The following is a 25,396-nucleotide window of genomic DNA, read 5'->3' on the forward strand; positions in this document are numbered from 1 at the left end:
AAAATGCCCATGATTTGTACAAAATTAACATGAATGAACATCATGTTGAAAATCCTAAATAATTGATGAAATTTTACCAGATAAGGTTGTTATAATTAATAGCATATTGTATCCGGATTTTTCCCATAAAACCTATAGTTGAAACACAGAAGCGAAACTTTTCTGTATTGAAATAATTTGCGGGCCTCGTACCTCTGTTATTTTCTGTTTTTTTCTTTCCCCATTTGCTTGGTTTCAGATGATGCATAACTTATTTTACAAGTAACTTATATTCAAATTTCAAATCGTACTTCAAACTCTGTACGCTCAATAAAGGGGTTAAATTCCGTTCCCTTTCAGAGAGAACTTTAATTTGAAGCCCATTTTTTATATGAAAAAAATACACATGAATTTTAATTTACACGTTTACATTTCATACCATCTCATACGTTTTTTGTGATGCTATAAACACGTGCTAATTTGAAATTAAAAAACGTAAAGTTGACATTAAACATTAAAAGAATTGTTTGACAATTAAAAAGCGTTAATTTGAAATTAAATATCCTTACTTTGGCATTAAAGGGTTCATTTGACGAAAAATCTATATATGAGGAAAATACTCATGATTAGTACAAAATTAACATGAATGAACATAATGTTGAAAATCCTAAATAATTGATGAAATTTTACCTGATAAGGGTGTTATAATTAATAGAATATTGTATCCGGATTTTTCCCACAAAAACCTATAGTTGAAACACAGAAGCGAATCTTTTCTGTATTGAAATAATTTACGCGGCCTCGTACCTCTGTCTTTTCTCTCCACATTTGCCCGGTATTAGATGATGCATAACTTATTTTACAAGTAACTTATATTCAAATTTCAAATCGTACTTCAAACTCTATATGCTCAATAAAGGGGTTAAATTCCGTTCCCTTTCAGAGAGAACTTTAATTTGAAGCCCATTTTTTATATGAAAAAAATACACGGAAATTTTAATTTACACGTTTATATTTCATACCATATCATAAATTTTTTGTGATGCTATAAACACGTGCTAATTTGAAATTAAAAATCGTAAAGTTGACATTAAACATTAAAAAGAATTGATTGAAAATTAAAAAGCGTTAATTTGACATTAAATATCCTTAATTTGACATTAAAGAGTTCATTTGACGAAAAATCTATATATGAGGAAAATACTCATGATTTGTACAAAATTAACATGAATGAACATAATGTTGCAAATCCTAAATAATTGATGAAATTTTAATATAATAATAGCATTTTGTATCTTGATTTTTTCACAGCCTCGTACCTCTATTTTTTGTTTTTTCACACCCCTATCGGGACTTTTACCCGGCTTTAAATGATGCATAACTTATTTTACATGTAACTTTTGATCAATCAACTTCAAAACGTACTTCAAATTCTGAATGCTTAGTAAACGGGTTAAATTCCGTTCGCTTCCATAGAGAAAGGTAAGAACTCAGATGTATTTATCATAAAGCATGAAATGTAATTAAATATCATTTCTACGAAATATTATTTGTTGAATCGTTTTTTCTTGTTTGCAAATTCTTTAATCTCGATAGATTTCCGAAATTGAATTCCAGGATGGAGAACGTCACTCCTCTAATTCCAGCGGATCAATTTGTTCATAATAAATCTAGGGGGTGGCTAAAATTATAATACGTCAGGAGGACACAAGGAAGGCGAACAATATCTCGAACACACTGCTTATTCAAATTAGTTCTGAACTTCCATGAGTAGTGAAGTTGAACATTTAAAGTTTGAGGGACTTGAAAAGCTGTGTTTTGAATCTTTATATTTATTTCATTGTAAATATGCATGAGATCAAATACCGTTTTAAGTTTAGATCCGTTGCAACTGCAGTTTGCATTGTTATTAAGATTCCAGAGAAATGATTAAATAGTATAGAATTTAAATAAAACCGAACGAAAGACCGTGATACCCCATAATTACATATAATATGAGATCCCAGGTGGCGTCTAATTCGCACTAATCATTTTATTCCTATCTAACGGAAATGAAAAAGCCTGATTCTTATGTATTTGGAGGGAAGATGCATTTCGGACCAAATGACCACTCCGGGCTCTTTTGAACCGTGAGGGGTGAAAAAAAGGAAAAATGTGTTAATTTTCTTCGCCGGTCCAATCTCTTCACCCCGAAAACATTTGAAACAGGAAGTCATTTCAGTTCGACGCCGAGTCACCCCTTTTTTTTGTTCACGACCTTTTGTCAATTGTCGACAACTTGGTTGTAAATGATCTGGACAGAAAAAGGGCTGTTCATTACAACGGGACCTTTGATCCAAAATAGGTATTGTACAAGGGCATTACGCATCATCTAAAGCCGGGCTGAATGCTCGTTGTTCGGTGAAAAAGAACAGAAAATAGCAGAGGCCGCGTTAATTATTTCAATACATGAAAATGTCTCTTTTGTGTTTCAACTATAGAAAATTGTATGGAAAAAAAAATCGGACAAAATAGAAATTCAATTATGCTATTTTATAAAACCCCATCTGATAAAAATCTTCAATTTTTTTGGAAAATATTATGCTCAGTTTTATAATTAATTAATAATTTTGAACTAAGGTCTTGGTTGAGAAAATCCTTAGATTAAAATTGTAATTAATTAAAAGTAATTAAAACGTAAATTAGGCCTATCAAATACATAAATGAATTATGTACAGTGTCAATATTGTACAAATCATGGGTATTTTGTCCCATATGTAGTTTATTTCGTCAAATTAACACTTTTTAATGTCAAATTGTCGCTTTTTAATTAAAACTGACCCTTTTTCATTACAAATTAACCATCTTTGATATCAAAGCAAACGTCAAATTAACGCTTTTTAATTTCAAATTAACCCATTTTAATTTGAAATTGCCCCCTATTCTTTAAATCATTACAACAAACTTCGGAGGTGTTATGAAATATAATAAGCCTGTAAAGTAAAATTCCTGAGTGTGAGATTTTTGCAAATTTTAAAATAAGTGGGCCCTTAGAAAATCATATGAAAATTGATAATTAAATTTATAAGTTATGGAAAAACAAATATAAAAGTGGTTCTTATCTCAAATGCATATGAAATTTAATTATAATCGGAATTAAAAGCAGATGGTAGAGTTCTATTAAAATATAACCAGGTAAAGTAAAATTCTTGAGTGTGAGATTTTTGCAAAATATGAAATAATTGGGCTCTTAGAAAATCGTATGAAAATTGATAATTAAATTTAAAATAGTTGATAATTAAATTTAAAAGTTATGGAAAATCCAATATAAAAGTGGTTCTTATGTCAAATACGAAATTTATTTATAAATGGAATTAAAAGCAGATGGCAGAATTCTATTAAAATATAAGCATGTAAACTAAAATTCCTATTTACGATTTAGATGAAAACGCTGTATATGGATTATGCTCAGCGTTAATTGTGTACAAATAATGGGTATTTCGTCCCATATTAAGCTTTTTTCGTCAAATTAACCCTTTTTAATGTCAAATTAAGGTCGTTTAATTTCAAATTAAGTTTTAACTTCAGATAAAGCTTTTTAATTTCAAACTATTTTTTTTCTTTAAAACATCATAAAAACCATACGAAATCGTATGAAATCATTTCAAATTAACGCTTTTTAATTTCAAATGACCCCCTTTTCTTTGAAGCGCCACGAAAAACATCGGAGATCGTATGAAATACATATATACCTCTATTTGGATACCATCTCCTAATTTTTTTTTAATGCCTTTTAATTTCAAATTATCCCCTTTTCTTTAAAGCATTATGTAATACTTCGGAGATGGTATTTAATATAAGCCTGGAAAGTAAAATTCCTTTGTATGTGACATTTTTTCAAAATATAAAATAATTAGACTCTTATTTCTTAATTGTTTTATAAACCAATTATTTTATATTAAAACTCGAATTAATGAATGAATCCTTTCTTTTATATTTAATTGTGTATTACTTGATCTTAAATTAAAAGTAAAATTGTATTTCATGCCAACTTTAAGTGTTTTAATTGCTTAAAAGAGAGGGTTAATTTGACATTAAAACGAGTTAATTCGGGGTTAAAATGGGTTAATTTGACATTAAAAAACCTTAATTTGGAGTTAAATTGTTTTACATACTTACCTATATTTGGATACCATCTCCTAAATTTTTTAATGCCTTTTAATTTAATATTATCCCCTTTTCTTTAAAGCATTACATAATTATTCGGAGATGATATTTAATATAAGACGGAAAAGTAAAATTCCTGGGTATGTGAAATTTTTTATGACATTAGTCATTAAAATAATAATTTAGTTATTAATTTTTTATATATATAAAAAAATCGCAAATATAAAGCAATTTACTTTGCATTTTACTTTGCATGCTTACCTATATTTATTTCGATACCAACTCTTAGGTTTTTTACTGCTTTAAAGAAAGGGTTAAGTTGACATAAAAAAGGATTAGTTTCAAGATTAAAAGGGGTTAGATTTAAGTTAATAATGGTTGGTTTGAAATAAATGATAGATTGATGTTTAAATTGGTTAATTTGAAATTAATAAAGGTTAATTTTAAGTTAAAACCGTTTAATTTGACGGAACAAACTGTAGTGTATAAAAAATATATAGGTGATTCTTACTTTCGCGCGAAGTTTGACAGAATAGATATGAAATGTTTCTATTTTTCGAACTTTTCCAAAAGCTCACCCACACCTCCAGCTTTCGCTCTTTTACCGACTGAGGGAAAACGGCTCAATGATAAAAAATTTCCTCCGAACGTCTTCTCGTTATTGAAACGGGCCCCAAGGCCGGGGCAAAACGTAAAGAGGATATTAAAGTAAGTCATTTGGAACCCCGCCGGTGCACAGATTGAATCTTCACGAGGCACAGACCGAGGGCTAAACATTAGGCGTCGCGGGGGAAAGGAACGTGAGACAAATACATGGCTCTTTTTGATCCCCCGGCCCCATAGCCATTACCATACAAACACCGAGCCCTTCTGCTCACACGACCCCTAAAAAGTCTTCCCATTTCTCAATAGGAGCGATCGTTGCTAAGATAATCCATAAAACTTATTAAAACAGTAATCATGTTTATATGAAGGATTTAATGACCCTGTTTTGGAAATGATAGCACAATCGATACAACTACGATCTGGAGGTTTGTTAGCCAGCTTACAAAGGGGTATAAAATGGGAAGGTAACCCCGCCCCCCTGGAACAAAGTGAAGATGTTGTGTGTTATAATGACAGGGCCTGGGATTTATAAATATTGTTTAAATTGTACAAATACACGTAGGATGAGAAAAAATGAATTTATACCATGCTAGAAAATTTTAGATTAAAAAAAAGTATTTATACAATGCTAGAAAATTTTATAATAAATTTTTTTTCTAGCATTGTATAAATTGATTTTTCATTATCTAAAATTTTCTAGCATTGTATAAATTCATTTTTTTAAGTAAAATTTTCTAACATTGTATAAATACTTTTTTAATCTAAAAATTTCTAGCATTGTATAAATTCATTATTTTAATCTAAAATTTCTAGCATTGTATAAATTCATTTTTTTCATCTAAAATTTTCTAGCATTGTATAATTTTTTCTTTTTAACCTAGTTTTTTAGCATTCTATAAATTAATTTTTTTAATCTAAAATTTCTAGCATTGTATAAATTAATTTTTTTAATCTAAAATTTTCTAGCATTCTATAAATTAATTTTTTTAGTCTAAAATTTTCTAGAATTGTATAAATTCATTTTTTTAAATCTAAAATTTCTAGCATTGTTTAATGCAATAATTACATATTTTCTTATGGATTTATAAATAAAAAATTTTTTGTAACGTAAAACATTTCATAAAAAGTATGTAAAATTTTTTCCTGTATTCTACATAAAAAACATACCAGTTACAAAACATACAGCATACAACTACATATAAAAAATTTAAACAATTAAACAAAATTTTAGACTAAAAAAATTAATTTGTACAATGCTAGAAAATTTTAGATTAAAAATAATATACAATGCTATTTTATAGGACTGTATAAATCCATTTTTTATAAAATTTTCTAGCATGGTATAAATTCATTTTTTAAATTTAACATTTTCTAGCATTGGATAAATATTTTTTTATCTAAAATATTTTAGCATTGTATAAATTCATTTTTTTAATCTAAAATTTTGTAGTATTGTATAAATTCTTTTTTCTTTAATTTAAAATTTTCTAGCATGGTATATTTTTTTATAATCTAAATTTTTTTAGCATTGTATAAATTTATTTTTTTATCTAAAATTTCTAGCATTGTATAAATTAATTTTTTTATCTAAAATTTTCTAACATTGTATATATTCTTTTTTTTATTAATCCAAATTTTCTTGCATTGTATAAATTCATTTTTTCACATCCTACATGTATTTGTACAATTTAAACAATGTTTATAAATCCCAGTCCCTGAAGATGATCTCAATAAAGATCGAAACGTCGGCACGATTAAGAAAATGTTTTTCTAAAACTTACGTCACACCAGACCGCATCTCACTATCTCTGAATAATCATTTACTAACGGTCACGAAACACCATATATATTTATGATGTTACGTTTTGTATAAAATAAATAATATACATACCCATGGTTTTCAAATTGTTATATTATTTTTAATGTAGCAATTTTTTAGCACCGCTGGATGTATTCAGCAAAAGAAAGTCGTCTTCTTACTCCTTACTGTCGTAATGTTTTTTTTGTTCGTTTTGTGCTAAAAAAATTACATTGCAGACCATGGTCAATTATGTATTTTTGTGATTAAACATGTCTTTCTGGTGCTTATTTCATTTCTGCCTCTAATTATTCCATCTCTCGATGTGATAACCTCTAATTTGGTGATTAATTTTTTATATTTGTTAATTTTGATGACTAAAAACATTTACATTGCAGACTAAACATTTTGGAAATATATAAAAATTATGTTCCTTTTTGAAATTAAAGTATTGAAACTTTTAAATCAAATTATTTTTTTAGTTTTTCCATTTGAAGGAGGAAAAAGTATTGCATTGGGCCGATAAACGATGTGTAGAGTTTTCTCTCGGTTGTCACGTTTTTAGGTACCCTGTTCCTTACAAAAATCGAAATTTTTACCCCCCCCCCCGGATACCAACCTAGATCATCACTTGAAAACCATCTACAATATCAGAATGGTAAATATATAAAAAGTTTACGGAGAGGAATGCATTTTATTAATTAGCGACTTCCAAAGATAACTAACTATGCGATTGTGGTATGTTTGGGGGTTTTTCAAAGGTTTTCGAACAAGTATACCGAACTGAGGTATTCCACCCCATTTACCTAATGGGACGTAGTGAGCCCTCTACAGCTAATCTACCTAATTGTTATTTCATTATCATTACTATAATCGCTAAAAGGCATCCATTAATCCCGTAACGTTTATAAAATATACATAATTCCAAACCATGGCCTACTGCTAAGAAACTAAGCCAAGCCTTCTACTTAATAAATTGAATATTGAACTATCAAATGATTTCAGATTGGTAGGGCCCCTTTAAATTTTTGTTAAATTTTCAGAAACAAATATAATTCCAAGCCCTCAAGACTATACCTTTATTCAACACGCAAATAATTATCAATTTAGTTGTCATTGATCTTTACTACTGTGTAAAAATTAAAAAAAACTACCCTACGGCTGATATTTCCTATAGCGATGCAAATATAAATACAATACATATACAACACATATGCTTATATATATGTTTTCCAGCTTCCTGTGCATTTCTGTTTCTAATGTTTAAAAAAATTTATGCATCCCTGCTTCTTGTGCTTCTCTGATTCTAATGATTTTGAAATTCCTATGCAACCCTGCTTGTAATTTTTTCAAGCTTACTCTGTGCACCCTGCTGCCAATGTTTTCCAACGTCCAGGGTATTCCTGCTTCTAATATTTCCCAATATCCTATGCATCCCTACTTCTAATGTTTTCCTACTTCTTGTGCATCTCTGTTTCTGATGTTTACAAATTTCCTATCTCCCTGCTTTTCATGCTTTCAAGCTATCTATGCATCACTACTGCCATTGTTTTGCAACCTCCAGGGTATCCTTTTTCCACTGTTTGCCAATTCTTATGCATCCTTGCTTCTAAAGTTTTCCTACTTCTCTGCTTCTAATGATTTCCAAATTCCTTCCAATTTCTTATGCATCCGTGCTTATGTTTTCCAGCTTTTTTACTACTACATCCTACTGCCAATGTTTTACAACTTCCTGTGGATCTCTGCTTCTCATGTTCTCTAATTTTTACGCATCCCCGCTTCTAATGTTTTCCTACATTGTGTGCATTCTAATGTTTAAAAATTTCTTATGCATCTCTGATTCTTGTGTTTCTCTGTTTTTAATGATTTAGAAATTCCTATGCAACCCTGCTTATAATTTTTTCAAGCTTTCTCTATGCACCCCTGCTGCCACTTTCCAAAGTCCAGGGTATTCCTGCTTACAGTAATTTCCGATTTCCCATGCATCCCTACTTGTAATATTTTCAGGCTTCCTGTGTATCTTTGATTCTAATGTTTAAAAATCTCCTAGCCATCTCTGCTTATCATGCTTTCAAACTTCCTATACATCACTACTGCCATTGTTTTGCAACATCCTGGGTATCCTGCTTCCAATGTTTTCCAATTTCTTATGCATACCTTCTTCTAATGTTTTCCTGCTTCGTGTGCTTCCCTGCTTCTAATGATTTCCAAATTCCTTCTAAATTCTTGTGCCATCCCTGCTTCTCATGTTTTCCCGTTTTCTCTATGCATTCTGCTGCCAATGTTTTTCAACTTCCTGTGGATCTCTGCTTCTAATGTTCTCTAATTTCTATGCATCCCCGCTTCTAATGTTTTCCTACATTGTGTGCATTTCTGTTTCTAATGTTCTAATGTTTCTGTTTTCTAATGTTTCTACTGTCTAAAAATTACTTATGCAACCCTGCTTCTTGTGCTTCTAATGATTTCGAAATTAATATGCAACCCTGTTTCTCATTTTTTAAGCTTTCTCTATGCATCCCTGCTGCCAATGTTTCCCAACTTCCAGGGTATTCCTACTTCTAATGTTTTCAAATATCCTACACATCCCTACTTCCAATGTTTTCCTACTTCTTGTGCATTTCTATTTTTATTGTTTACAAATTTCCTATCCACCCCTGCTTCACATGCTTTCAAGCTTCCTATGCGTCACTTCTGCCATTGTTTTGCAACTCCCAGGGTATCCTGTTTCCAATTTCTTACGCAACTCTCTTTCTAATGTTTTCCTGCTTCGTGTGCATCTCTGCTTCTTATGTTTTCCTACATTGTGTGCATTTCTGTTTCTAATGTTTAAAAATTTCTTATGCATCCCTGCTTCTTGTGCTTCTCTGCTTCTAATGATTTCCAAATTCCTATGCAACCATGTTTCTAATTTTTTCAAGCTTTCTCTACGCATTGCTGCTGCCAATGTTTCCCAACTTCCAGGGTATTCCTGCTTCTAAAGTTTTAAAATAATCCTATACATCCCTACTTTTTGTGCATCTCTATTTTTAATGTTTACAAATTTCCTATCCATCCCAGCTTCTCATGCTTTCAAGTTTCCTATGCATCACTTCTGCCATTGTTTTGCAACCTCCAGGGTATCCTGTTTCCAATTTCTTATGCAACTCTCCTTCTAATGTTTTCCAGCTTCGTGTGCTTCTCTGCTTCTAATGATTTTCAAATCCCTTCCAATTTGTCATGCATCCGTCCCTCTCATGTTTTTAAGCTTCCTGTGCATCCCTGCTTTTCATGTTTTCCAGCGTTCTCTAAGCATCCTGCTGCCAATGTTTTCCACTTTCTGTGCATCTCTGCTTCTAATGTTTTCCTACATTGTGTGCATTTCTATTTCTAATGTTTAAAAATTTCTTATACATCCCTGCTTCTTGTGCTTCTCTGCTTTTAATTATTTCGAAATTCCTATACAACCCTGCTTCTCATTTTTTCAAGCTTTCTCTACGCATCTCTGCTTCCAATGTTTTCCAACTTCCAGGGTAATCCTTTTTAAAAAGATAGTTCCTACTCACAGTAAGTTGTTTTCCAACAATCCGGATTTCGAGCCCTCAGCTCATCATCATAGTTCTAGAATTCGTACAAATCCTTCAACCTGATGATGAGTTAAGGGCTCGAAATCCGTATCGTTGCAAAACAACTTACTGTGAGTAGGAACATCTTTTTAAAAAGGATTGGACACCGCACTCACTCCATCATTCATCATTTCTACTTCCAGGGTATTCCTGCTTCCAGTGTTTTCCAATTTCCTATGCATCTCTGCTTCCAATGTTTCCAACTTATTATGCTAAATGTTTACTAGTTTCTTCCGCTTACCTGAATTCACGTTTTCCAGCTTCCGATGTATCATCATTTCCAATGTTCTTCTAGTTTCTTGTTTTTTTTTGCTTCCATTTTGTATCAGCTCCTCTGTTCATTATTACTTCCATTTCTTTGTTTTCGTTATTCATTTCATTTCTCCAGGTCCACTGGCTTTCCTTCCTATCTCATATCCTTTTGGCTTCAATTGTCATCTTTCTTTACAAGTGCACACAAATTATTTTAACTTCGGTGGTCGGCTTAAAGTCGCGAACTTTATTTTTACCAAAACCCGCTAATCCACGTTACTGCTAATCGTGCTGAAAAGCCCTACTAAACCTGTGAATCCTATCCGATCGACTCTCTAGCCCGTTATTGTCCGGTCCTTTTTCGCTTCCAGTTCTCGTCCTTTCTCCTTCCTTTTTTCACTTTTTCCTTTCCTTTTTTTTCTTATATTGTAATTTATATCACTTTCAATATATAGAATGTTTTCATTTAATTTTGTTAACAATCATGCACCCCCAAGGCGAAACATCACCCCGGGTTCGGGCAGACATCTGATAAAGATCTAAAATTTTTGGTTTTATTTTGTTCTGTTAGTTTTTTGGCAAACGTCACTGCCGAATTTAGCTAATAAACAGCGCTCTCGTCGGGAGTTGATGAAACCGGGGGGCGTAATTTTTTTCAATTTTATTTCTCCGAACCGGCGCGCACCCATAAAAATATGGTGAAAAACAACTACAATAAACTTTAAACCTCTGCTTCTGCTTCTGCCAATACTTAAGTACCTGGCCTTTTCTTCACTCCACAAATGAATTAACGGATACACCGGTTATAACAGTGGAGTGAAACTTATATATATAATTAATTAAGCTTTATGAAAGATATTGGTTGAGATAAAAAAGTCAGTGTAACGAGCGGGATTCGAACCCACGACCTTCGGTTCAATACGCCGCTGCTCTACCACTTGAGCTATCGTGGCCTTGATCCACTCGGACACTAACTTCCCATCTCAACCTCACCTTTCCAATTTTCCCTCCTTTTTGCCATTTTTCAAATGTCGTGTAATCTATTCGATTCTCGGCGACAAATGAAGGCAACGGACAGCTTTCGTGAAGATTTCGCCACGATAGCTCAAGTGGCAGAGTGGTAGAGCAGCGACGTGTTTAGCCGAAGGTCGTGGGTTCTAATCCCGCTTGTGATACTGACTTTTTTTTATCTCAACCAATACTTTTCATAAAAATTAATTAATTGAAAAAAGTTAATTGGTCAATCGGACCACGAACTCTAATGGGACTTTATATATATATAAAAGTAATTACATTACATGTATGTTTTAATAGACATGGATGAGTTTAATTCAGAAAGGCTGAGGATTAGTAGCTTATCCATTTCGGGTGTGATATAGAAACCCATGAAACATTAGAAAGGAGGGAATGCTACCGCTGTCATTAAAAGCGAGGATGAGCGTTATTTCGACCGTGGATAGAGACGGTATGTTCATGGGGGCATAATAGCACGTGTTATGTGCCCACAGGGTTTTTATTCCGCTCTGAAATCCCGGCGATTCCATCCCTTAATACTCTGGCAATTAAGTGTCGGAAAGGCAGTGTATTCAGATGGACCTGAATCTCATACATAAATGTATAGGGAGAGGGAGTCCGGTAGCATTATATGACCCAATATCTCGGAGAGTCCCCAAGTTTTCTTATCACTGGTCGGTCACAAAGAGGCCGGGGAAGGGCAAACAGCCTCGGGGGCCGGCCTCAGACTTATCTCAGAAACAATACTTCCCCCCTGGGCAAACAACACTACGCCTTCGCCTAACCCCGTGGATATTTTTCCTCCGGAGATACACTTATCGCCCGTCCCCCCCGCTTATTCCATTGGAGAAACTGAAATCCCCGATATACTCGATACAATACAATTTCGGGGATTTCTCCTCCTCGTGGAAAGTCACTGTCTGCTAAAACCGTTATTGAGTCGGCGGATGGAAGCGTGACTGATGGGCGGATCTTGTCAAAGGTCTCGTCCCCTTTTATGTCGACAAACAGGTCTGCAGTTACCGCCTCAAAGGATTTTCACCCCTCACGACAGACGGAATACATTAAAAAATAAACGACTGTCATCTCATGAATAGGAACAAGTAACAACAAAGAACCGATAACAGGACGGGCCGTATACACAAAAAAATATATATAAAAATGAAAAACTATTAAAAACGAGCATAAACTCTGTTGAAAATCTTGTTTTCTGATAGTATCAACGAAAAAATAAATCATTTCTAGTCTTATTAGTAGTTTTATTTTTATTTCATTGATTATACAATTACAACTATTTTTTATTACAAATACAACTATTTTTATTACAAAACATGGACCATAATAAAAATCCAATTAAGCAATTTTATAAAACGCCATCTGATAAAACCTCTTTAATTTTTTTTGGTTTTCAACATTATGCCCACTTTTTAAATTAATTATGCTTTTAAGCTAAGTTGTTTGGTTGATCGAAACATTAGATTAAAATTATAGCAATTAAAACGTCAATTATCATTATCAAATTCATATATGAATTATGTTCAATGTCAGTATTGAAAAAATCATGGGCATTTTGTCCCATATATAGCTTTTTTTTTGTCAAAAAACGCCATCTTATAAAATCCTCTACAATTTTTTTCGGTCTTCAACATTATGTCCACTTTTTAAATTAATTATGCTTTTAATCTAAGTTGTTTGGTTGATCGAAACGTTAGATTAAAATTATAGTAATTAAAACGTCAATTATCATTATCAAATTCATATATGGATTATGTTCAATGTCAGTATTGAAAAAATCATGGACATTTTGTCCCATATATAGCTTTTTTTGTCAAAAAACGCCATCTTATAACATCCTCTACAATTTTTTTTAGTTGAGCGAAACGTTAGATTAAAATTATAATTAATTAAACGTCAATTATATCTAGCAAATACCATATATGGATTATGTTCAATGTCAGTATTGTAAAAATTATGGGCATTTTGTCCCATATATAGCGTTTTTCGTCAAATTGACACGTTAATTTCAAATTAAGTTCTTTTAATTTCAAATTAAGTTTTTGAACTGCAAATTAACGCTTTTTAATTTCATATTATCCCCTTACCTTTAAACCGAGACAAATAATAATTTTTAAAAAATTGATAACTATCGGGTTGTCCGGAAAATAATGCAGGATTTTAAGTTTTCATTAAAAAAAATCTATATAAAATATTCTGTTTACGTTTACAGGATTACTCATTTGTATGAATGTCAACACTTATTAATCCTCTTCCAAATGATATTGTTTGTTTACCTCTGTAGCATTCCGCTACTTGGAAATAATTCAGTCATCCTTATAATGTCAAAGCGAGAATTTCGTACGATTTTCTTTTACGAGTTTAAACTCGGCCGAAGCGGAGCCCAAACGGCTAGAAACATTAACCAAGTCTGGGGCGAGGGTTGTGTTAATGAGTGCACTGTGCAAAGGTGGTTTAAAAAATTTCGGGAGGGAGATTTCAGCCTTGAAGATGAAGAAGGTCGTGGAAGGCCTTCCTCTCTTAATGATGATGTTCTGCGATCAGTGGTGGAAGAAAACCCCAAAACAACTGTTCGAGAACTTGCAGAGCAACTCAAAGTCAGTAAAACGACCGTCGCTGACCACCTCAAGGCGATTGGAAAAGTGAAAAAACTCGAAAATTGGGTTCCACACTCATTAAACGATCGCCAAAAAAATCAGCGCTTTGATGTTTGTGCATCACTTCTTTGTCGAAACAAAAATGACCCATTTCTGGCCAGAATTGTTACATGTGACGAAAAGTGGATTCTCTACGATAACACTAGACGTTCTGGACAGTGGCTCGACAAAGGAGAAGCTCCAATACATTTTCCAAAGCCCCCAACTCATCAAAAAAAGGTAATGGTTACGGTATGGTGGGCTTCATTTGGTTTAATACACTACAGCTTCTTAAATCCTGGCGAAACCATCAATGCTGAATCATACTGTAACCAAATTAATACCATGCATCAGAAATTGGCAGTAATGAAGCCCTCTTTGGTCAATCGGAAAGGGCCCATTTTGTTGCATGACAACGCTCGACCACATGTGTCACGTGTAACGTCACAAAAATTATTGGAGCTTGGCTATGAAACTTTGCCTCACCCACCCTACTCTCCGGACCTCTCGCCTACTGACTACCATTTTTTTAGACACCTGGACCACTACTTACAACACATAATATTCAAAAATCAAACGGAACTGGAAAATGCATTTATTGACTTTATCAATTCTAAAAATTCTGAATTCTACTCAGACGGAATTAATAAGTTACCAACACGTTGGGAGAAATGTATTGAGAGTATGGGAAATTATTTTGATTAAAGAACATTGCTTTAAAGTAACTAGTTTCTTTTTTTTTGTTTAATACCAAAATCCTGCATTATTTTCCGGACAACCCAATATTAAAAACCGGTAATAAAATTTGCTGAAAAATGCACCTAAAAATCTCTACTTTTCTGTTAGTATCAGCGAAAAAACAAAATGATTTCTAGCAATATTAGTATAGTGTTTTAGTTTTATTAAACAGCAGAGGTACTAGGCCTCGTAAATTATTTCAATACATTAAAGTAGCGCTTATATTTCAACTATTTTAATTAAAAAAGCATGGGCCACAATAGAAATCCAATTAAGCAATTTTATAAAACGCCATCTGATAAAATCCTCTTCAATTTTTTTCGGTTTTCAATTTTATGTTTATTTTTTAAATTAATTACGCTTTTGATTAAAGGATTTGGTTGGACGAAAAGTTAGATTAAGAACGTTAGAATTACAGTTAATAAAAGTAATTAAAACGTCAGTTATCATTAATTGTCACAATATGGATTATGTTCAATGTCAATATTGTAAAAATCATGGGAATTTTGTCCCATATGTAGCTTTTTTCGGCAAATTAACACTTTTTAATGACAAATTGACGCTTTTTAATTCAAACTGACCATTTTTAATTACAAATTAATACATACCACATGAAATTTAAATATAATTGGAATTAAAAGCAAATGGTAGTTATAATAAAATATAAGCATGTAAAGTAAAATTCCTGAGTGTAAGATTTTTGCAGAAAATAAAATAATTGAGCTCTTGGAAAATCATATGAAAATTGATAATTAAATCTAAAATAATTGATAATTAAATTTATAAGTTAAATAAAATCAAATATAAAAGTGGTTCTTATATCAAATACCACATGAAATTTAATTATAATTGGAATTAAAAGCAGAAGGTAGAGTTCTTTTAAAATATAAGCAAGTGAAGTAAATTCCTATTTAAGATTTTTTTAAAATATAAAATAATTTAAATTTATAATTTAAAAGAACATATGAAGATTCATTACAACTAATTTAAAAGTAATGTAAAATTGAATATAAAATTAGTTCTTATATCAAATACCACAGAAAATTAATTACGATTCGAATTAAAAGTTTAAAATTAAATTAATGATTTCGTTAAACATAAAATACACCTTTAATTTTATATGATTTTTTTACTTAATCGTAATTAATTTTTTGTATTTAAAAAAATCGTAAATATTCAAGAACTTTACTTTACATGTATTTATTTTACATATATTTGGATACCAACTCCTACGCTTTTTAATGCTTTAAAGAAGGGTTAATTATGCATGAGAAAGGTTTGTTTGAAAATTAAATTGGTTAATTTGACATTAAAAAGTGTTTATGTGAAATTAAAAAGCCTTAGTTTGACATTTAAAATGGTTAGTCTGAGGCTCATTTCAGGTTTAAAAGGTTATTTTGTCATTAAAAAGTTAAAGTTAAAAGTTAAAAAAGTTAATTTTTAATTTAAAATTAAAAAAATTAATTGTGATGTTCATAACGGTTAATTTAAATACTTTCCTTATATACCTTGTTATTATGCAAATATGTATAATAATATGTTTTACATAATTAATACATTAACAACTTTGAAAATAGACAGTAACACGGTTGCCTTTAGCCCCTTCAGCCAGAATACAGATTCAAAGATTTTTTTCTTCCACATCCATCCTTTTCTTAATCCCCAGAGGTCTGGAGGGTAAGGATAAAGCGGATAAGGGGCTAAGGCCAAGGAGGTCCCAACTTCCGGTCTTAACCACCGAGATCCCTGACGCTAAAAATGCAATAAAAAGCTAGATTAAAAGAAAATCGTCCTCGCGTAGCAAGAGCATTCTGATTTGTAGAAGTGTCATCTCACCCGAACAAGAATAGGACATGGCAGGTTGGTCACGCTCTTCCGATTTTTAGAGACCATAGAGTTGTTTTATTTATTGTATATAGTAATAATAGTTTCGTACTGTGTTGAGAGTGAATGTATTTATTGGCGAGAATGTGTAGTGTGAGAGGACCGGTGGTGGAATGTTGTGTACAACATCAATCCTCTTAAATTAGTTATATAAAAAACTGGGGTGCCAACAACCATGAAACATAATATCATGCAAATCTAGGATGGGTATTAGACTTATAAAAAAATCTTAGCATCAAGATCTAAACGTTTACTTTGTCCAGAATTGTCGAGAAATTCGATCACTGTAACTTTCACAAAAATTTTCCTATCACTACAAACTCATTGAAAAGCTCTCATTCCAATAAATTACACTACATATTAGTGAAAGTGAATAACTTCTGCTTATATTTTGTTATTTGTCATTGTTACTTGTTAACCAGTATGAAAAGAAAAGCATTTTTCAACATGTTGAATGATTTGATGTTATTTATCAAATAAAGGCATTAGATCTTATTTCCTGACTTTTTTAAACTAATCATCTCGATAATATTTTATGATTAGCATATTCCCAGCGTGACTTAGCAAATTGTAAAGTTATACAGAGTGGTCTGGGGAGTAGACCTAACAATAAGATCAACAAACTTTGGGTGTAAACGCTGACTTTGGAATAGCCGAAATATTGGACGGATCAATAACCGGCAACTTTTGACCAACCGGGGATGATTTTAGAAGATATCTTTTGTACAATGTAACAAATAAAACTAAAACACTAAACTAACACTGGAATTAATTTTAGTTTTTTCGCTGATACTATCAAAAATCTGGAGATTGTTAGGTGTATTTTCTCAACAGATTTTATTACCGGTTATTAATTTAATTTTTTTTACATGTGCATGGTCTGTCCTATTTTCGGTCCTTTGTTATTGCATGTTCCTATCCATCCTATCCTTGGCCTAGATGACAGATGTTTAGTTATTTATTGGTTAATGTATTCCGGTCATGTAAATATTTAAATTAACCGTTTTTAACTTCAAATTAACGTTTTTACATTTTAAATTACCCCTCATAAACTAAAAATTAACTTTTCTTTCCTTTTAAATTAACACTTTTTAATGTCACAATAGCCTTTTTAATTTCACATTAACACTTTTTAATGTTAAATTAACCAATTTAATTTTCAAACTAACTTTTTTTTATGACTAATTAACCCTTCTTTAAAGCATTAAAAAGCAAAGGAGTTGGTATCCAAATATATGTAAAATAAATACATGTAAAGTAAGATTCATGCATATTTGCGATTTTTTTAAATATAAAAAATTAATTACGATGAAGTAAAAAAATCATATAGAATTAAACATAAAAGAATAAAAGCACATAAAAGAATGGATTCTTTTATTAATGAGAGTTTTTTAAAATAATAGGTGTATTTTATATTTAACGAAATCTTTAATTTAATTTTATATTTAATTTTAAACTTTTAATTCCAATCGTAATTAATTTTCTGTAATATTTGATATAAGGACCCATTTTATATTTAATTGTACACTACTTTTAGATTAGTTGTAATTAATCTGCATATGATCTTTTAAATTTTAATAATTTTATATTTAAAAAAAAATCTTAAATAGGAATTTTACTTCACTTGCTTATATTTTAAAAGAACTCTACCATCTGATTTTAATTCCAATTTTGTAATTAAATTTCATGTGGTATTAGAGATAAGAACCACTTTTATATTTGATTTTACATAACTTATACATTTAATTATCAATTATTTTAAATTTAATTATAAATTTACATATGATTTTCTAAGAGCCCAATTATTTTATAATTTGCAAAAATCTCACACTCAAGAATTTTATTTTAAATGCTTACATTTTAATAGAACTCTACCATCTACTTTTAATTCCAATTATAATTAAATTTCATGTGGTATTTGATATAAGAACCACTTTTATATTTGTTTTTACATAACTTATAAATGTAATTATCAATTATTTTAAATTTAATTATCAATATTCATATGATTTTCTAAGAGCCCAATTATTTTATATTTTGCAAAAATCTCACACTCAGGAATTTTACTTTACATGCTTATATTTTAATATAACTATCATCTGCTTTTAATTCCAATTATATTTAAATTTCATGTGGTATGTGACATAAGAACCACTTTTATATTTGTTTTTACATAACTTATAAATGTAATTATCAATTATTTTAAATTTAATTATCAATATTCATATGATTTTCTAAGAGCCCAATTATTTTATATTTTGCGAAAATCTCACACTCAGGAATTTTACTTTACAGGCTTATTTTATTTCATACCATCTCCTAACTTTGTTGTTACGATTTAAAGAAAAGGAGGTAATTTCAAATTAAAAAGGGTTAATTGAAAATTAAAAACCCTTAATTTGACGTTCACTTTGATATCGAAAAGGGTTAATTTGTAATTAAAAAGGGTCAGTTTGACATTAAAAATTGTTAACTGGACGAAATAATTTTAAAAGAACTCTACAATCTGCTTTTAATTCCAATTTTGTAATTAAATTTCATGTGGGATTTGAAATAAGAACCAATTTTATATTTGATTTTACATACCTTAATAAATTTAATTATCAATTTACATATGATTTTCTAAGAGCCGAATTATTTTATATTTCGAAAAATATCTCACACTCAGGTATTTTACTTTACATGCTTATATTTTTATATTTATCATTATAAATTGGTTATTTGTAAAAAAAATTGACAACGAATTGGATGATAAAAGGAAATGTAATCTAATCTGTTATCAATTAATTTAAAAGAAAAAACGTTTTTTACGTACTGATATTTATGATAACTACTTATGAAATGATAACACAAAAAAAATGAAGAAATTCAGACGCTGTCACAACCTAAGTGCAAGCCGTTTGGTAAAACTGCTCGGGACTTGAATAAGCGCATAAGATCTAGAATCTCCCGGCATGAAAAAAATCGTTTGATTTCCGTTTGTCAAACATATTGTAAAGATTTATGCATAAACATCCCCCACAGCGTATCTTGTGATAAAATGATACAACCATGACTGCAAATAGTTTAGTGAAACTAGATTTTCACGAAAAGGGGGCCAAATCCCTGTTTATATCCAGAAAAAAGAAATTTCGATACGGGGTTATTTTACGTGTGAAACTTTTATTTAACATAGTTTAAATAAAAGTGATTATTGTAATAATGTATTTTTTTTTTAATTTAATGTATGTTATTCTGATTGGGTTGAAGAAGATTTTGGTTGAACAAATATTTTAAAAAACTGCCTTGTAACGGTTTCCGGTGTCAAAATTTTTAACCACGAGTGTTAGTTCCGCTTGAAGGATGATTGAAAACCACAAAAAAACAAATCCTTTTATATCCGAACAAGATATATATACAGAGGACAAGAAAAAAGAAGTATGATTGATAAACGAAATATTTTTGACGAGGTCCAGTTTTTTTAAAAACCATTTAAACTGATTCCCTAAGCAAAAAGGCAGACGTCGAGACACGTCATTTTTTGACGGGTTGGTAGGAGGAAAAAAGTGAGAGTGGTGATAAGTTAAGTGTGAAATGTCGTGAGGGGTGGCTTTGCCGGTGTGGGAGAGCGGTGCGAAAGGGAAGAAAGGTGTCAGCCGAGTGTGGCTAATGGGCGTACTGTCCTTGCCTAATGAACCCAAGGATGTCCCCCCAAAGGCTGTCACGCCTAGACAACGGATATCTGGCCAACGGTCAGCTTTATTCACACATCTTAAACACCCACGTTTCTCCAAACAATCCGATTTTACCGTTTAAGAAGGTCGATCGGTCGAAATCGCAGTTTTACACTTTGTCGGACCTCTTTTCTAACCTACAAAAGTGAAAATGTTTCGATTTTTGATAATCGTCAACTTAATTAACCTGAAGAAACCGAGATTCGAGATAAATCCTGCATTAAAGCAAGGATGTAATTAACAGGTTCATTAATAAAGATAAATTATTATCAACATCATTTATATACTAAATCCTTAATTATGATGTTCAAGCATCCTTCCAATAAAAATAATATTTTCAGGAAGTCAGGATATTATTTTATACAAGGGTTTTAATCGATTTTTAAAAAGATAGTTCCTACTCACAGTAAGTTGTTTTCCATCGATTTCGAGCTTTTAGCTCATCATCAGTTGAAGTTCTACAACCATACTCTCGACACGAATTGCAAAAGTGTTTGTTCAGATCAAAAGTCTTTTGCAATTCATATCAAGACACGTGAATTTTACCTAATACTACTAGCCGTTTCTTTAGGGTAAAGCATGCTGCTGAAATCTCTAACTTACAATATTAACATTTTAAAGAATACTTTTCACTTTCTTGGGGTGTTTTACATGTTTTTGGTAATTTTTACAAAATATTCATGGAAATGATGAATGATGGAGTGAGTGCGGTGTTCAATCCTTTTTAAAAAGATATTTCCTACTCACAGTAAGTTGTTTTCCATCGATTTCGAGCTTTTAGCTCATCATCAGTTGAAGTTCTACAACCAAACTCTCGACATGAATTGCAAAAGGGTTTTGTTCAAATCAAAAGTCTTTTGCAATTCATGTCAAGACACGTGAATTTTACCTAATACTACTAGCCTTTTCTTTAGGGTAAAGCATGTTGCTGAAATCTCTATCTTTATACTCTTACAATATTAACATTTTTAATAATTCCTTTCACCTTCTTGGGGTGTTTTAACATGTTTCGGTAATTTTTACAAAATATTCATGGAATTGATGAATGATGGAGTGAGTGCGGTGTTCATTCCTTTTTAAAAAGATGTTTCCTACTCACAGTAAGTTGTTTTCCAATGATCCAGATTTCGAGCTTATAGCTCATCATCAGGTTGAAGTAGTTCTACAACAACGTCTCTCGACATGAATTGCAAAGTACTTTTGATTTTAACAAAACACTTTTGCAATTCATGTCGAGAGTATGGTTGTAGAACTCCTTCAACTGATGATGAGGTAAAAGCTCGAAATCGATGGAAATATCTTTTTAAAAGGGATTGAACACCGAACTCACTCCATCATTCATCATTTCCATGAATATTTTGTAAAAATTACCAAAACATGTAAAACACCCCAAGAAGGTGAAATGTATTCTTAAAAATGTTAAGATTGTAAGTGTATAAAGTTAGAGATTTCAGCAACATACTTTACCCTAAAAAACGGCTAGTTATTAGGTAAAAACAACTATGTTTTCAAATTTTATTTTTGAGTCTTACTCTCGCGTAGGGTTTTAAAACGAGAGAAAGATTAGCAATTTTTGTTTATATCGGCGATGTGCAAAGGACTTTTGATTTGAACAAAACACTTTTGCAATTCATGTCGTGAGTATGGTTGTAGAACTCCTTCAACTGATGATGAGGTAAAAGCCCGAAATCGATGGAAAACAACTTACTGTGAGTAGGAAATATCTTTTTAAAAAGGATTGAACACTGCACTCACTCTATCATTCATCATTTCCATGAATATTTTGTAAAAATTACCAAAACATGTAAAACACCCCAAGAAGGTGAAATGTATTTTTAAAAATGTTAAGATTGTAAGAGTATAAAGTTAGAGATTCAGCAACATGCTTTACCCTAAAAAAAACGGCTAGTAGTATTAGGTAAAAACAACTAGGTTTCCAAATTTTATTTTTGAGTCTTATTCTCGCGTAGGGTTGTAAAACGAGAGAAAGATCAGCAATTTTTGTTTACATCGGCGATGTGTTCTCAGAAAGAAGACCGATCCAGGCCGGCGTCTCACAAGGAAGCATTCTTGGTCCCATCCTATTTACCATTTACATAACCTGCCTACACATTCCAACACAATCCTTACAAGCTACGAGAATATAAAATTGAGCATCGAAGATTTTTTAAATATTTTTTTTTTTATCTTACTCGTAGTTGCCACATTAGCGGTCCAGGGTTCGTATCCCGGGATAGCCCATAGATTTTTTATTACAATCGACTACCCAACGGGTAATTTATCGTTAAGCCTTTATTTTTACACACGCAGGAGTTCAGTTCATAGCAAGCTTTATTTATCATCGGATCATCTCAGCAGCCTGCAGCCTCAATGGCCCATCTGAGTCTCCGTACAACGGACAACTTGACATAAACTACAACTGGGCTTGGTAGTTTAAGCATCGAAAAGTTCACCACCCTGTGAAAATTTGTAAAATTCACTTAAATTTACCCAGTTCAGAAGTTTATTATGTCTATGACACTATCCAAAATCAACGGGTATATCTTCCTTTTTATATTCATATGTGCATTTCATCCAGTTCCTTCATTCATGGCTTTTAGTAACTAGAATCATACTAAGAAGTATAGGCAAAAAAATACTAAAAATAAATCTCAACACTGATCTTGGCGACTGTTTGTTTTTAACGTTTCAAATTTTGTTATGTGCTTTTGTAGTGATTTTCAAAATTGATGTTTTAAAGTATTTTTGGTTTCTTTTGTTCCAGGCGTGTGATCGAGAAGATAGACCAAAGCGAGTTCGAAGGGTTCGAGTACGTAAACCCGTTGTTGATGTCCCTGGAGGACTGCGTGTGACAAGAATGCTGGGAGGACCCAGTGATCGAGTTCAGGTCCATCCTGTTGCCTCGGTCGCCAGAACGACCATCCTCGAGGTCCGGCCTACTCTCATGCCTAACACTCCGATAGACATCACCGTCAAAGAGAACAAAAATAACGTCAAAAAATCATGCTCAACACATACTCCGATCGCAGTCAAAAAATTAGGTGGTACGAAAAAAAAGCAAAAAAAAAGCAACGCTCGATAACGAAAGAAAAATATGACGCACCTGTTCAGTTTTTAACATTAGTGGGTTTTGTTTTCGTTAAATAGCATACGTCGAATATGCAGCACTAAAGTGTAACTGTGATTATATGAACAAAAACCCGAAACCCTTTGGGTTGACCTATTTGAATAATCCTATTATACTGTCCCTTGACCCCTTAAGGGTCCGCAATAGTATCTTAATTCTCGGATCTTCGCCTATGTAGTCGATACTGATATAACATAACCCATTAAAAAAATAAAATAAAAATAAAATAAAAAAGTAATAAGTATTAGTGAACTATGAATAAAACGGACGACTTTCATAAATATATATATTATACATAGAGGGCTAAAATTTATTGCCAATATGCTATATTAAAAAATAATATACTGTAGTATAAGAAAAAAATTATAAAGAAAAAATGCACTCTATTAAAACTTATCGAAAGGCACGTTTTATTTTGTATTCTTTTTTTATATTATTTTCTGTTATCTTGATTTTTTTAAAGAAATAATATTTTTATTTCCAAATTAAAATAGTTAACTTATTGTTGTTTTATTTTGAGACCACGTAAATTATTGTATCTTCTTCTGTGCTTCCAACTAGTGATTTGTTTTTAAATTTTTTTTTTAAATTTAAAAAGCTTGTAAATTATTTTTGTTATTTTCTAAAAGCGGAACTTTCTTCCATTTGGAAACGAAATTTAAAAAAAAATCCTTGGCGAAATGGACGTAAATATTTAAGGACTGCAATGCCTAATCCAAAAAGCCGTTCATTTAGGTAAAACTAAGTGCCATTCTTACATCCCCAACATTCCTGGAAATTTTAAACGAAGAACTACATCCTCGCACTGCGTCTTTTAATTTATTCGAGCCATTTAAAAAAACAAAAACATCTACGATCGCGAGCATAAAATTTATGAGCGGTCGTAATAAAAAAAAAATATATATAAAAACATTCCAGTCACAAATGGTCAATTTATTAAAGAACGCGATGTCCAATTCTTTAAAATTTTCACCCCATTTTTTTAAAATTTTTATAGTTAGTTCCAACTTCTTTAAATTTCCAAAATTATATTTGTAGAAAAGTATGTACAAAAACGGCGATTTAACCAGGATTAAATAATAAAAAATAAATCGGTCGAATCATGTATAGAAGTTTTTATTTATCGCTTTCTATACGTGTATATTACCTTGTAAATACCAGCGTATTTGAATGTAAAAACAAAAAAAATTAGTGTATGTTGAATTGTACCGGCGAAATTTGTACAAATTAAAAAAATAAATAATAGAAATTTCAGGAATTTATTGATTGATGCGGGGATCGCCCTTCTGGCAAGTGTGTCTATGTTTGATGAGAGGGAAATTTTTTTATGCTTAGTTATGATAGTTATGCTTCGTCTAATCAACCATCACTGTTTTCATTTTTTCTTAATAATTAACTAATTTATCGGTAGAATTATAAGGTCAGTATTAAGTTAAAATTTTATATATTTCTTTCTTTTCAATTTAGATTGTATATTTTACGTATTCATTTTTTTGTTTCTTTGTATACATTAAGTTAAAACTTTCTTAATTTGTATTGCCCCATGAAAAAAAAAATGAAAATAAAGAAAATATAGATATTTGGTATTTTTTATTCAACCATTATTCTACCATTTATTATTTTTTCATACAATAAAGATTACAAATTTTCAGGCATTTTTCGTGATTTGTCAGTCTGTGAGAGCATCGATAATCTTGAGAAAGAGGAGCTTGTAAAAAAAATTAATATGTGGATGTTGGCACAGATATTAAAGATAATTTGTCTATGCAGACACAGACCAGCCAAATATTATTAGCCATTATTTGTCAATAAAAACTAAAAAAGTCTACATCAAAAAGGAAAACCTTAACTATAATTTTCTTGCAACGATAAAAAATAAGGAATCG

At 31.2% G+C, this 25,396-nt stretch overlaps 1 protein-coding gene across 5 annotated transcripts in view; it reads left to right on the forward strand.

Annotated features, from left to right (window-relative positions):
- LOC106668003 (atypical protein kinase C) overlaps nucleotides 1-25,076 on the forward strand; it is a 341,008-nt gene extending 315,932 nt beyond the window's left edge. For all 5 annotated transcript variants that reach the window (XM_024224864.1, XM_024224866.1, XM_024224863.1 and 2 more), the window contains one exon: nucleotides 23,148-25,076. In XM_024224864.1, the coding sequence (XP_024080632.1) occupies nucleotides 23,148-23,235 (88 nt within the window). In that variant the 3' untranslated portion in view covers nucleotides 23,236-25,076. The remainder of the gene's footprint in view (nucleotides 1-23,147) is intronic.
- The last annotated feature ends 320 nt before the right edge of the window (nucleotides 25,077-25,396 follow it).

The sequence above is a fragment of the Cimex lectularius genome, unplaced genomic scaffold (genome assembly GCF_000648675.2).
Source record: "Cimex lectularius strain Harlan isolate CLEC.00 unplaced genomic scaffold, Clec_2.1 scaffold88, whole genome shotgun sequence".
Classification (NCBI taxonomy): domain Eukaryota; kingdom Metazoa; phylum Arthropoda; class Insecta; order Hemiptera; family Cimicidae; genus Cimex; species Cimex lectularius.